The 14,444-nt window shown below is 37.0% G+C and overlaps 2 protein-coding genes across 2 annotated transcripts; both read left to right on the top strand.

Moving 5' to 3' along the window:
- Positions 1-966: 966 nt before the first annotated feature.
- Positions 967-1,905, top strand: LOC113176736 (olfactory receptor 7D4-like). Its single transcript, XM_026381264.2, has one exon. It carries the CDS (start codon positions 967-969, stop codon positions 1,903-1,905), a length of 939 nt encoding a protein of 312 aa, XP_026237049.2.
- Positions 1,906-13,505: 11,600 nt separating this feature from the next.
- LOC113176740 (olfactory receptor 7D11-like) lies at positions 13,506-14,444 on the top strand. The gene has a single exon (XM_026381267.2). The coding sequence runs from the start codon at positions 13,506-13,508 to the stop codon at positions 14,442-14,444; it is 939 nt and encodes a 312-aa protein (XP_026237052.2).

Genomic DNA, 14,444 nt, shown 5'->3' with positions numbered 1-14,444 from the left:
ACTTGATAAAGTTCCTACTGTAAATAGAGTTATGATCAATATTACGTATGCACGCACCTCTTTTGCATGCTGAGTCCAATTTCATTGGCTATACCAGGAGCTGAATTATGTGGAAGTCAATTTTAGTTTTTTGAGGGACCTCCATTCTCTTTTCCATAGTGGATGTACTGATTTGCATTCCCACCGACAGTGTTTGTAGGTCTTTTCCCCCGGACACCCTCACTAACATTTGTTATTTTTATTTTGTTGATAAAACCCATTCTGACTCCAGTGAGGTTAGATCTCAGTGAAGTTTTGATTTGCATTTCCCTGAAGACTGTAGATGTTGAGCATTTCTTCATGTATTTATTGGTCTTTTGTAATTCTTTTGAGAAATGTCTGTAGAGTAAGATCCTGTACCCATTTATTGATTGGATCCTTTTTCTTTACTGTTATTTTTTTTGTTCTTTATATATCCTGGATTTTAATCCTCAGTCAGATGAATACCTAGCAGATTTGTCTCCATTCTCTGGATGTCTCTTCACTCTATTGTTTCCTTTGCTGTGCAGGTTTTAGCATAATGTCATTGCATTTGTCAGTACTTGCTTTTGTTTCCTGAACTACTGGAGACCTATTCTGGAAACTATAGCCTGTGACAGTATCTTGAACTGTATACCCCTATTTCCCAATGATTCTTTCAAACTTTTACGACTCAATTTAATGTCTTGGAATCTAGTTACGATTGTCTACATGTGGATATCCACTTTTGATTTCTGGTAATTTAAAGAAAGTCCATGTGATTATACACTTTAAAGGAGAAATGGGCTGCCACATGGTTGAGAAAAATCACACTCACTGGCAGGAGAAACTAAGGATGAAGGATCTCCATCCTAGGGAGAGCTCATAAAGGTCTAATTAACTGGGATTCCAGATGGCTATTCATTGAAACTTACCTTTACCTGCTTCTGTAAGAGATACACTAGCAACATGGAAGCTGAGAACCACACAGTCCTGTCACAGTTCCTCCTCCTGGGCCTCTCAGATGATCCCAAACTGCAGCCCGTCCTCTTTGGGATTTTCCTGTCCATGTACCTGGTCACAGTGCTTGGGAATCTGCTCATCATCCTGGCTGTCAGCTCTGACTCCCACCTCCACACCCCCATGTACTTCTTCCTCTCCAACCTGAGCTTGGCTGACATCTGCTTTATCTCCACCACGGTCCCCAAGATGCTGGTGAACATCCAGGCACATAGCAATGACATCTCCTACACAGAGTGCATGACTCAAGTGTATTTTTTCCTTATGTTTCTTGGAGTGGATAATTTTCTGCTGACGGCGATGGCCTATGACCGCTTTGTGGCCATCTGCCACCCCCTGAACTACACAGTCATCATGAACCCTTGGCTCTGTGTTCTCCTGGTTCTGACATCTTGGCTCATCATGTTCTGGGTCTCCCTGATTCATATTCTACTGATGAAACAACTGACCTTCTCCATGGGCTCTGAAATCCCACATTTCTTCTGTGAAGTGGCTCAGCTTCTCAAGGTGGCCAGCTCTGACACCCTCGTCAATATCATCTTTTTGTATGTGTCAACTGCTTTGCTGGGCATGATTCCTATGACAGGGATCCTCTTCTCCTACTCTCAGATTGTCTCTTCCTTATTGAAGATGTCCTCCATGGAGAGCAAGTACAAAGCATTCTCCACCTGTGGGTCCCACCTCTGTGTGGTCTCCTTGTTCTATGGAACAGCACTTGGGGTTTACCTCAGCTCTGCTGTGACCCATTCTCCACAGGGAAGCACAGTTGCCTCAGTGATGTACACTGTGGTCACCCCCATGCTGAACCCCTTCATCTACAGCCTGAGGAACAAGGATGTGAAGGGGGCCCTGGGGAGACTCCTCATCAGAGCAGCCTCTGATCCTTAAGGAATGACTGACCTGAGAAGTAGAGGGACAGTGTGGCCTGTAGGGCAAATGTTGTGTTTCAATGTCCAGCTCCAGGCTCTGTTTCTTTCCTAAAACATGCATTTGATTTCTTCTATACCCTATGCCTTTGCTTCTGTAGATTTTTGTATACCTCCCTAACAACTCCTTCAGTGTTTTCTTTTTAATTTTCTCCTCTGTATGTAGCCCATAAGATTTCAAGTTTTGTAAGTTTTCTCACAGGCATTTCTAGATTTCCGACTTGACATGAAGAACTTATATCAAATGAAGACATGGTTTCCTGAAAAATTATGGCATGAATATTCTCCACCTTAATGTGATTTTGTTCTTTTGTCTCTGGAATAAATGAAAATCATTAGAACAAAGTGCTACCAGGCTGTGCTTGTGACTCCATATTTGTGTATATATTCATTTTGGAGGGATTTGAGACATTTTCTGTTTTTATTTCTTCACGTGATTTCTGAAGAGAAGCAACACATTGGATGGACTAAAACAGGAAGCTAAAAATGAGCACACCCTAATACCCTTGTTTTCCTGGTTTTTGTAGCAGCAGTGATTGGATTTTGAATATTAAGGATACAATCCAGCTTTAAAAGAGTATGTGTTTCTCTGTTACACAGTAATATAATGCCTATGATATTCTGAAAGATTATTTCATTCTTTTTTTGGGGGAGGGGTACTGGGGATTGAACTCAGGGGCACTCAATCACTGAGCCACATCCCCAACCCTATTTTGTATTTTATTTACAGACAGGGTCTCATTGGGTTGCTTAGCGCCTCGATTTTGCTGAGGCTGGCTTTGAACTCACAATCTTCCTATCTCAACCTCCCGAGCCACTGGGATTACATACCCAACTGCTTAATTATTTTTGATCTATAATTTCCCCTTTCTTCCTTCTTATCTTCATATTTTCTCCTTCTTTCATTCCCTCCTTCCTTAGTTTCCTCATTTCTTTGGGCTCTTTTGTAGGTTAAAGTTAACTATCTTCTTTACTATGGCTAAAGATCAACTTTAAGTATACACCACAAGTTGTTTATCCATTGATGGACATGTGGGTTATTTCCACCTTTAACTATTAGTAAATTACTGCTCTGGATATGCACAATTGGGTATTGTTTGTGTTGCACTAATGATGCTTTGGTGAATGACAGGCTGTCTGTGTGATGGTGATCCCATAAAACTGGATTGCCTAGTGGTGTCACAGTCATGATAGTTTATGTAAGTGCACTGCAGGATGATTGAACACTGATAAAATTGCCTAATGTTCATTTCTCAGAATATATTCTCATTGTTAAACAGTGTGTGACTACATGATTCTAATTTTACCGTAATGTATATACGGATGGGACAGCTTGATTGTGTGGTATTTCACTTAGCAGAATTACCATGCAGGTTTTCGTTGTGGCCAGCAAATTTTATATTTTAATGTATGGAGGTTCTGTTTTCTTGCATCCTTGCCAATATTAGTGATATATAATTTTATAAAAAGTATGCCACTCTTGACTCTGAAGTAGCACCTCATTTGCTTTTGATTTGTGTTTCCCTGTGAGTCATTGAGCATCTTTTCAGGTGCTTCTTTGAAGTTAATGCATCTTCTATGCAGAAATGCCTTATTAAATCTTAGCTCATTTAGTAATTGTGTAGATTATACTTTTTTCCTGTTAAAATTTCATTATTTTGTCAGGATACTTGACCCTTATCAGATGAATGTTTTAATAATATTTTTCCATTCTGTATGTTAGTATTCCCTTTTCCTCAAACATAGAGTTTAATGTTAATTATGCCCACCTTGATGTGCAAGAAATCTATTGAAGTTATTTCTGTCTAATGGAAGCTTTGTGTCATTGGAACAACATCATGTTGCCTATAATGACATTTAAGGCTCCTTTTTCTCCATATACTCACCGGCCCCTGTTGTCATCTGTGTTTTTGACAATATCCCCTCTAATGTGTGAGATGATGTCTCCTTGCAGTTTACTTTGCATTAAACTAATGAATAGTGACAGTGAGCATTTTCTTCATATACTTGTTAGATATTTGTGTATATCTATCTATCTATCTATCTATCTATCTATCTATCTATCTATCTATCTATCTATCCAGACACATTCAAATACATATAAGTGAGTAATCATTGTCTCAACCAATATCATAGTGTTTTCTCTAGTTGTCTTCTAATAGTTTTATAATTTCAGGTCTTACATTAGAATCTCGAATTCTTAGTCATTTTTATGAGCATGTTGTCACAAAGGGTCTATGTTCATTTTTCTATATATGGATATCCAGTTTTCCTAGAATCATTGACTGAACACATTTCTCCTCCCCCAACCATGTGTTCTTGACATTATTGTCAAAAATAGTTTAATTATGAATTGATCCATAAACTGGTGCATTCATTTCTGGGCTTGCTATCCTGTTCCATTGTCTTTATGTCCATTTTATGCCTCTGTTAGGCTCCATTTCCTTGATAGTGTGTCTTGGTGTGTATAAATTTTTGAATTTATTTAAGAGCAACATAACTTTTTTGTTGTTTTTTTTGTTTGTTTTTTGCTTTTTTTAAATGAATTTGGGTCATTTCAAAAATCCAAGGTGAAGATGTAATATTCAGGTCTATTCTAAAAGATTTATGATTTTACCGATAATATTTAAACTATTGGATTTTTGGGGTTATATATGGTGTGAGCTAGGTCTCCAAATTACTTTCTTTTTATTAAATTCATTCCTGGAAATTTCACTAGATATGTTTGTGAATCACATCATTAATTATATCTATTTGGCAGTGAAACATGACACTCAGGTGTTCTGCTTATCTAAAAGGCATTGCAAGGAAGGCAATTATGTTTATAGAGAAATGCCGGGGTCCTGCCCTAGCGGGGTCCAGGGAGTCCTGAAGGATGAGTGGCGTCGGCGAAAAGATGAGACAGGAGTCGTTCCGTTCCAGCAATCTCCAGAGAGAGAGAGCTAAAGCAGCTTTCTCTGGGTCCCCTTTTATTACAATTTTTCTCATCATTATAGATTCAGAATACGTCATTAATTATATAATTTAAAACTTTGCCAAGACATGACATTTCCTTAACCATGATTGAGGGTACATTAATTTACATTTTTCCAGGATATGACCTTCAGTTATAAAAGTACAGAATCATTAATAAAATACGTCACTAATTTACATTTTTCAGATTTTCCCAAGATTTATTATTTTTCCCAAGATATATTATTTTCTTATTAACTAATGCCAAACTATGTAACCAGACTCTAAGTCTCCTACCAATCATTAACCTAAAGTACACTTGTACTTTATTTCTAATTTAAAATTCCCATCTAAAAAAGTCCCTTTAAATCTTATATTTAAAATATCCTAAAGTTTATGAATCATTCTTAAAACATTGGAAACTTATGCAACTAAAGACTTAAGAATTTCTAAACTTAAGAATCTAAATAAAATAATATTTCTAACATTATTCTAAAACTGTGTCTTACAAAGCTATTTTAATTAATTCCTAAATTTATTCTCATAAAACTGGTTGAACTGCTTTCTCAAAGAGTTTCTTTGTTTCTTAGTCAAGGTGCACTAGTTTTCAAAGAGTTTCTTTGTTTCTCAGTCAAGGTGCACTAGTTCTCATATCTTTATAATCTTTCTCAATAGAAAATAAGTTCTAAAAATCAATCCACTTTCCACCAATATTAACTATGCTCATCATATATCCCTATGTAAAGTAAGAAAGAATTTATAAAAAGAAAAGAATATATCTTTATATGTTTTAACTTTCTTAAATGTAAAAATGAGACTACATGTGGTGAACTTTATAAAATAAGCATACTGATTAGGTTTTCTAAGAGGCCAGAAATATGGGCTTGGGTTCTAGTTGATATAATCAATGTGGTGCCTAAAATTCTCATGACCTTTCAGAGGATGATTGTTGTCCGTTATCAGGTTTGTCCACAATGTACTAAGATAGAAGAATAGCCTTCTACTTTGTCCTTGATATGCTGAGGGGTAGTAGAACAGCCTCCAAGGCATGAACTACCTGTTCTGTTCTAGCCATCTGAAATTTAATTTGTTTGGCATTTAACATACTCATGCCTCCTGCCAGAAACATAAGCATGAAAATGCAAAGTCCCAATTACATAAAAAAGGGTCTCATGGTTTCGGTTACCCACCAACCAGAGTGGCTTTGCCAGCATTCATCCTCACTGTGACCCTGTCAAGACAGTGGGAGAGCGGCTTTGCCAACACTTTTTCTCACTGTGACCCTGTCAAGACAGTGAGTGGGGGATCGCCTTCACCAGAGAAATAGGTGAGAAAGTAATGATTATGGTTGATGGAGCCCTAGTCATGGTTTTTCAGTTCTCATACTTAAGGCAAGTCTTCCCCAAATTCTAATGCTTATTCATGATGAATAAGCTCTCATGGGTCACTGTTCTTATTGGCATTTATGTTTCTAGGAAGCCAACTTGGAAATTAGGGCACTTGTTCATGAAATGTCTTGGAGAATGTGATTGGAACAAATATCTGTGTAGAGAATTTGAACAGATTTCACTATTCCAGTAACTATAGGAAAAGACCTGTAAAAGGCTTAAGTAAACAGATAAGACATCACAGTCATATCTATCAAGTGGTGATCAGGAAAGGGTTCTTCTTCCTCAGTGTTAAAGAATTAACACTCAAGAAATGCCGAGGCAAGGGTAGCAAGCATGTTTTATTTAGGAAAGGGATAGAGATAGACTTCTCCAAAGAGAAGGGGGACTCGAGCTGAAAACCCATGAGAGAGAGTGTGATTTAATTTCTTATAACCCTGGAATCCCCCTCTTTAATCATTGTCTTCTTTTTCTTCCATGCATATGTGAATGACAGCAAGAGTGTAGGGTTAACCATTAGCAACACATTGTTCTCTCTTCAATAACCTGTCATCACCCTCTCAACCCCCATCATTGATTACTGCACTGACTGCCTAACTTTTACCTCTGTCTCATTCCTCACTCAAGAACTTTGGGTCCTTAAATCTTCTTAGGGCATTTGGGTTCCAACTCATTTTGGCTACTTCCTGCTGAAAGTGGGTGGTTTTTGGAGAATGAAACCTGAAGTCTTTATTCTCTATCAGGTGGGGCAGTATTTAGCATTATTAGGACAGTCCAGAGGGCCATGATGACTGTTGTTGGGTGACTGGATGAGGTGAGATCATGCTAACATAATAATAAATAAACAGCAAAACATTATTTTTGCAAACAATCAGTGTGAAAGCAATCAGTATTATTGGCTGGTCTCTGGACACCATGAAGATGGTAACTCATTAAAGCTCTAAGTGGGATTCACATGCCACTGATCTGTGAGTGGAGGTCAGTTAAGGAATTGGAAACATTAGCAGAGTTGTTAGAGACATATACATAACATTTAGTTTTTTATAATGTCACAGATATCCTCGTGAACTCTATTTTAGATATTTAATGCCATCTTACTTTTGTAAAATATCTTTCTATTGGCAATACCTCTATGTTTACTAGAGATCCCTTTATCTCTGTCACTTAGGACTTTCTTGGTAAAGTTAATTAGTAATTTTATATGCCATATTACATTATTTAGACGAGTATGAGGGATAAATATTGGGGCTAGATGCCATACTAGTAAACATAGACCAAGTCTGCTTACGTGGAATGTTAGGAATCTCAAAGTGATTCAAAATAGCTTGTGACTCTGACAGACTCTTTTGATAGTTATCAGACAACTCCTGTCTAAAAACCCTTCATTTAAAACCTCCAGCTTTACTTACTTTAGGCAGGCTGACACAAGTTGTACAATTTAAAATACATTAAAAACTATTGTCTTTCCTTTTAAATACCCAGGTATGTCTGTGTTTTAGTTATAACTCTCTTGCTAGATGTTTAAGACCACGTTAGTCAAATTGACCTTGTTTCTATCTACTGTTAAGAGTCAACTAAGATTCTTCAGAGAATCACTCTTGGGAACTTGAAAGAAGCCTCTTAGTTTCTCTAGTGCCATCTGCCAGGATGGGTCAGATTCTTTCTGACCACATGGAAGCATCAGGGATATTTTGCCCTTTAATTACCCTCCTTTTTGCAGAATGTGCACTGGTTGGCTTCCTGGTCTCTATGATCCTATTGATTCCCCTGATTGGGGGACCAGAGTTGCAACGCCCTTAGTGAAGGCCCCTGGGTCCACACTGACCTCAAAGAGCAAGAGCCAAATATTGGCTATTTTCCTTGGCCCTTTTATTTTCTTAACTTTAGTCTCCAAGTTTTAGTTTTAAACATGTAGCAGGCCAGTGTCACCAATCTTGAAGTAGGAGAACTGGGGTTTTAACTTTAATGTTTATAATTTTACAAGAACTTACCTCCTTCCATTTAATTGGGGTCAGTATTAGTACTGGAAGTCAGCCATGTCTGTCTATCTTATAGGTGATGGCTTAAACTTGTTTAATTTGTCAAATTAACCCATATTGTTTTATGAGATGTGTACTTCTGCAAAGCACTAACAGACAATAGATACGATATTTTACAAGGAAAATACAAAATGGAATTAACAAGTGCAGAGACATAATCAGTTTGTATAATAACTATGAACCAAGAAACATATTTTTTATAATCCCAAACCTTAGTTTATAGTTATATACTATATCCCCTGTTTATTTTGAGATCACAGTAATTTTTATAACAAAAATCTATAATTTAGAACTTAAATTTAAATGAACTTAAGTTTAGCCTAACTTAAGAGTCATTCTACCACGGAATAAGGTGAGGGCAGAGTCTTAACTCAGGTGAGGTAGACTTTTGACAAATCTTAGGTAAAGTATTTTATTTCTGAACCTGATCTTTGCCTCTTTCTTAAATATTATTTTACAAACTTCTCATATATTATTTTCTAAGTCTACTAGAAAAGTCTACTAGTTCCCTTAAACAATAAAACCTAATGCATTCAAGAAATTATCTTGATAGTTAAGAGCAGATTAGTGTTTTAAGAAACCATTGTTACTTTAACACATAGAGAATTTTAATAAATTTAATAAATAAATTCTTGTTTATATCAGTATATTATTTTTTACCTTAGGAAAAAAGCTTTAAATAACCTTAATTGATAATACTAATTATACTCAACTTAATTAGACACAAACCTTTTTGTGATTTTTGAGATTTATCCTTATTTTTGAGATTTTTTCCTCCAAAAACCTTGTGTAACTTACTTAGACACACTACAACTTGTTTAATTAGTCATACAAAAGACTTCCTCATCCAGAAACCCTTCTTTTTCCTTCTAATTTCCAATTAAAATATATTTCCATACCTAGAACTTTTTTATATCTATTTCCTAGTTGCTGACCCTTTTTTAAAATTTATATTCTGAAAAATCCTTATGGGATTTCTGAATTTAGACAAATTACTCAATTTTAGTAAGATTAAATACTTTATGCTTTTTATAGTACTTTAACTGAAACACAACTAGAAACTTTTATACTTTTTTGCACATAGAATTATACTTGATATTATATTAACTCTTAGTAACCTTGATTTTAGTGAAGACCCAGAAACAAAGCAATCTTTTTTTTTTTTTGAGGGTGGGCACTGGGGATTGAACTCAGGGGCACTCAACTACTGAGCCACATCTCCAGCCCTATTTTGTATTTATTTAGAGACAGGGTCCCAATGTGGTACCCAGTGATAAAAAACGGGCCTACAGTAGGTCTCACTGAATTGCTTAGTTCCTCACGTTTGCTGAGGCTAGTTTTGAACTCATGATCTTCCTTTCTCATCTTCCTGAGCCACTGGGATTACAGGTGTGCACTATCATGCCCAGCACAAAGCAATCTTAAACTCCTTTTTTTATTTACAAGAATTCCCTCAATACAAACCCTCTCATAGAGAAGCATGGCTATCAGAGGGAAATATAAATTTTAATACCAGTATTGTGGCAACCTTTGTGGTCATGGAATTCTAGCCCAGCACCTTGCTTGATGGCTGGCTGAAATTGGCCAATGACCTTCTCAAGAAATAGGAGAACAATAGAAAAGGAAAAAAGAATTTCATTTTCAGTTTTGATCAAACTGAAGAGATGCAGCTAGATTGCTTCTCTGTGGTTCCCACAGAATTGGTTAAAGTTTACAGAAACAAAATCGGAGTCTATACCCATGTAGATCTAGCTAGGCTGTGTTAGAGAAAGTATCAGTGGTGCCCCTCCACAGCAAGGGGTCATTTTATTTCCAGCATGAGGAAGTTCGGGAGCTGTCTGATTCACCATTGCTGGGTAGAATCCAAGTAAATAAAATGAGTATCTTGAAAAGATAGCTGCTTTCCAAGATTTTCAAAATAGCCAAGGTATGTAATCAATCTAACTGTCCATCAACAGGGGAGTGGATAAAGAAAATGTAGTATGTAAACACAATGAATTCTAATTTCCATACTAAAATATATTTCCATACCTAGAACTTTTTTTTATATCTATTTCCTAGTTGCTGACCCTTTTTAAAATTTATATTCTGAAAAGTTCTTATGGGATTTCTGAATTAGAAAAGGAAATCATCTACAACTACATGGATAAACCTGGAGAACCTTATAGGAATCGAAGTAACCTAGGCTAACTGAGATAAATACTACATGACCGCTCATTTGTGGAAAATTTTAGAAGGTGATATAAAAGAAATAGAATGAGGAAGAGTGGTCGCCACAGGCTGGGCATTGGGAAGGTAATACTGGGGAAATGTTGGACAAAGGGTAAGAATTCCTTTTAAATATGAGGAACAATTCAAGAGACCTATGGCCTAGCAATTCAACTAATGATGATGTATTGTATTCTTAAAAAATGTTGAGCTGATGTGAAATATTCTTACCCTAAAACAGATATTAATGAGGTAATGCACATGCTGATTTTTAGTTTTTACCATTGCATAATGCAAAATAATTCTAGATTTCTTATTGTACCCATATATATCTACAATTTTATCTGTCAATTTGAATAAATATTCAATAAATACACATGTAAACATGAAAAATAAAAGAGCAATGGAAAATTAAAAAGGAAGGACTTCTTCCCCACCCAATTTTGTGAGTCTGAAATTATTTTTACAGTTTCCAAAGATTGTTAAAAGCAGACATATTGAGGGAGTTGGCTGGTTCATGGGACTAGTTCCTTGTGAAAATTAATCATTTCCTTTGAGCACATAATATGACTTTTAAACCAAAACAAAGAAAAAAGAGATTTTTCTTGGAGTACACAAATCTATCCCTCCCACTATATAAACACAAAACTGAAAAATTTCCATCCTGCCATCTCCTTTGTCCCTCAAGGGAGGTGAACTGTTTGCAAACTGGAAAGACAGTAGGACAATTTACTTAATGAGGAGATCTGAGAATTCAAACCTGAGACAGTAGAAACTTTAAACTCAACTTGTCTCTCTGGCCCCTTGCCTGCACCTCTCTGGTCTCAGCTTCTGTGAAGAGTCAAGTGAGCTTCCCAGGGACAGATGGTGGAGAAGAGTAAGCCTCAATGACAATATCTGAGAGAGCTGGTGTGTCCCTGTAAGGCTATCGGAGGAAGAAGGAAAGAGGAGATGACGTGGGTACTGGGTTTTACCTCTAGAATAGTAAGAATATGAATGATCCATGTTTATGGAGTCTATGAGGAATGAGTGTGGAGTACCTGTGTAGTTTGGAGGCACTTCAGTTTCCATTAGGACCTCTCTTCCAGGTGTTCTGTGTCCTTTTCTCACTCTTTGGGATCTAGAGCTTCTCTCTATGATAGGATTTTTTTAAGAACCTCCAATTGTTCACTAGTATTATAGGTTCTTCTAAGATTTCCTCCATCCAATTATTTATTGTTAACTACTCACTGAAGATCTTTTATGGATGAGGTATGACTTATTTTGTTTCAAAGTTGAATGTATTTTACCATTATATTTCCTCACTATTTTTTACTGGCCTAAACGATAGCTCTTATTAGTTCTCTATTGTTCTAGTTATCATTTCACTTCAAGGTACACACTATATACACTGTTAGTTTAATTGTTTCTGATGCTCAACACTTAGTACAATTTTCTTTTCTCAAATTACCAACCCAGTATGTTTTGGAAAATATTTAAAGCTGAGGTTGGTAGTGACTGCCTTGGCAGGTTCATGAATTTTGCACAAATATGTAGTGTTTTAATGTAAGTACATTGTGTTGAATGTAGAGTAGACTCTCCTGTCTGCCTTCATAGACAAAATTTGTCCTCAATCATTTTTTCCAGTCTTTATATTTATTCCTTGGGCATTCACAAAGCTGACCCTTTTTGTCATGAAGAATAGAAATATTCATTTTTTAAATCTTAAATTTGCCTTTTACTTTTCTAGAATGAATGATTTTATATCATATTTGATTTTGTAGTCAAATCTATTAGATATATTTTGGTTATTAACTATGATGGATTTTAATATAATACACCCCATCCAAGAACCCCACACAGAAGCACACACTATTACAAGTACCTTATATTTGATTTTAAAAGTGGTGTGGGCTACATGCTGCTGCTTCTTCTTCTTCTTGGAAGAGTTTACTCAGCAGGCATTCTCTGAACGAAGGAACCATGGGTGTCTTCATTAATTAGAAATGCAGATAGTAGTCAAAGAAGCACCCAAAATGCTCTTTTATAAGGAACAGAATTCATCCATGATGGTGAATTCAGTTTCAGAGGGAGAATGCCAAATGATAGCAATGAATCCTGTTGTACTGATATGTGAAGAAGAAAAGCTCCTGTGTAGTAAATGACCATCGGGTACCACAGGAATCACAAGTAGAAATATTACATACCACGGAGTGAACACTGACTACCTCTGCTGTAGAGGTGAGGTAAAGGTAGGTAAAGAGTTTGTGTGCCTTGCGCAACATCACAGCGATGGAATGCTGGTGGAGCAAAACTCTACTCCAGGAATTCTGACTCCAGAGTACCGTTTTAAAGCCACAGTTACATCATGTATATCGGTAAACTTACACACATAAAACATCATAAAGGAGGAATTTTAAAGTAACATTAACATAATAATTACAGCATCTATTTACAGCAAGCATTACTGAGACTCCTACTGAGCACAAAAGAACTTGTAATCCTCATAAATAGGTCATAGAAATAACTACATATGTAGAAAGAAAATAAAGGAGAGAACTACCACATCACTATCAAGTCTCATGTCATAGCATAAAGTCTAGATAGAGTAAAAATCCATGATTAATCATGATTATAGAGATATAGTATGAAGAATTATGAACATTTCCAAGAAAAGGATGAGAAATTTCTGTAATTCTTATGGAGGGATTTCATTGAGGAGGCATGAACTCATGTGTATAAATTTTTAAAAATGAGAATTAAAACTTGCAAGTAGATGAGAAAAGACACTTTTGCTAATTTAAAGAAAGTCTGATCATACTTCTAAAAGAGAAATGGACTTTCACTTGGGTGAGTAAGTCATTCTCCTTGGCAGACTCACAGGGAATGAAGGACAATCCCAAGGGTGATACGTGAGGTGAGGACTAGCTGAGCTTCTAGCTGAGTGATCATTGAATATTGCTTTTACCTTCTTCTGCAGAAATTACACCCACTGCATGGAAGAAGTGAACCATACATGTGTATCACAGTTCTTCCTCCTGGGCCTTTCAGATGATCCTGAACTGCAGCCTCTTCTCTTTGGACTGCTCCTGTCCATGTACCTGGTCACAGTGCTTGGGAACCTGCTCATCATCCTGGCTGTCAGCTCTGACTCCCACCTCCACACCCCCATGTACTTCTTCCTCTCCAACCTGTCCTTTGTTGATATCTGTTTCATCTCCACCACTGTCCCAAAGATGCTGGTGAATATCCAGGTGCAGAGAAAAGACATCTCCTACATAGAGTGCTTCACTCAAGTGTATTTTTTGATTATTTTTATTGGAATGGATAATTTCCTCTTATCTGTGATGGCCTTTGACCGCTTTGTGGCCATCTGCCACCCTCTGAATTACACAGTCATCATGAACCCCCGGCTCTGTGTCCTCCTGGTTCTGTTGTGTTGGTTCATCATGTTCTGGGTCTCCCTGATTCATATTCTACTGGTGAAGCGACTGACCTTCTCCTTAGGCACTGAAATCCCACATTTCTTCTGTGAGCTGACTCAGCTTCTCGATGTAACCAGCTCTGATACTCATGTCAATTACGTTGTTATGCATGTGTTGTCTGCCTTGCTGGGTGTGATTCCTATGACTGGGATCCTCTACTCTTACTCTCAGATTATCTCCTCCTTATTGAAGATGTCCTCCATTGTGAACAAATACAAAGCATTCTCCACCTGTGGGTCTCACCTCTGTGTGGTCTCCTTGTTCTATGGAACAGCATTTGGGGTTTACCTCAGTTCTGCCGTGACCCATGCTTCCCAGAGACGTTTGATCACCTCAGTGATGTATAGTGTGATCACCCCCATGCTGAACCCCTTCATCTACAGCCTGAGGAACAGGGATGTGAAAGGGACTCTGGGGAGACTCCTCAGCAGAGCATCCTCTGGTCTTTGA

This window comes from Urocitellus parryii, chromosome 3 (genome assembly GCF_045843805.1).
Source record: "Urocitellus parryii isolate mUroPar1 chromosome 3, mUroPar1.hap1, whole genome shotgun sequence".
In the NCBI taxonomy this organism is placed as follows: domain Eukaryota; kingdom Metazoa; phylum Chordata; class Mammalia; order Rodentia; family Sciuridae; genus Urocitellus; species Urocitellus parryii.
Note: the sequence above shows the minus strand (reverse complement) of the source record. Positions and strands in the feature narration are given on the sequence as shown.

Bases quoted from the DNA above. Each gene is read 5' to 3' on its own strand.
- LOC113176736 (XM_026381264.2), top strand. From the start codon at position 967: ATGGAAGCTGAGAACCACACAGTCCTGTCACAGTTCCTCCTCCTGGGC.
- LOC113176740 (XM_026381267.2), top strand. From the start codon at position 13,506: ATGGAAGAAGTGAACCATACATGTGTATCACAGTTCTTCCTCCTGGGC.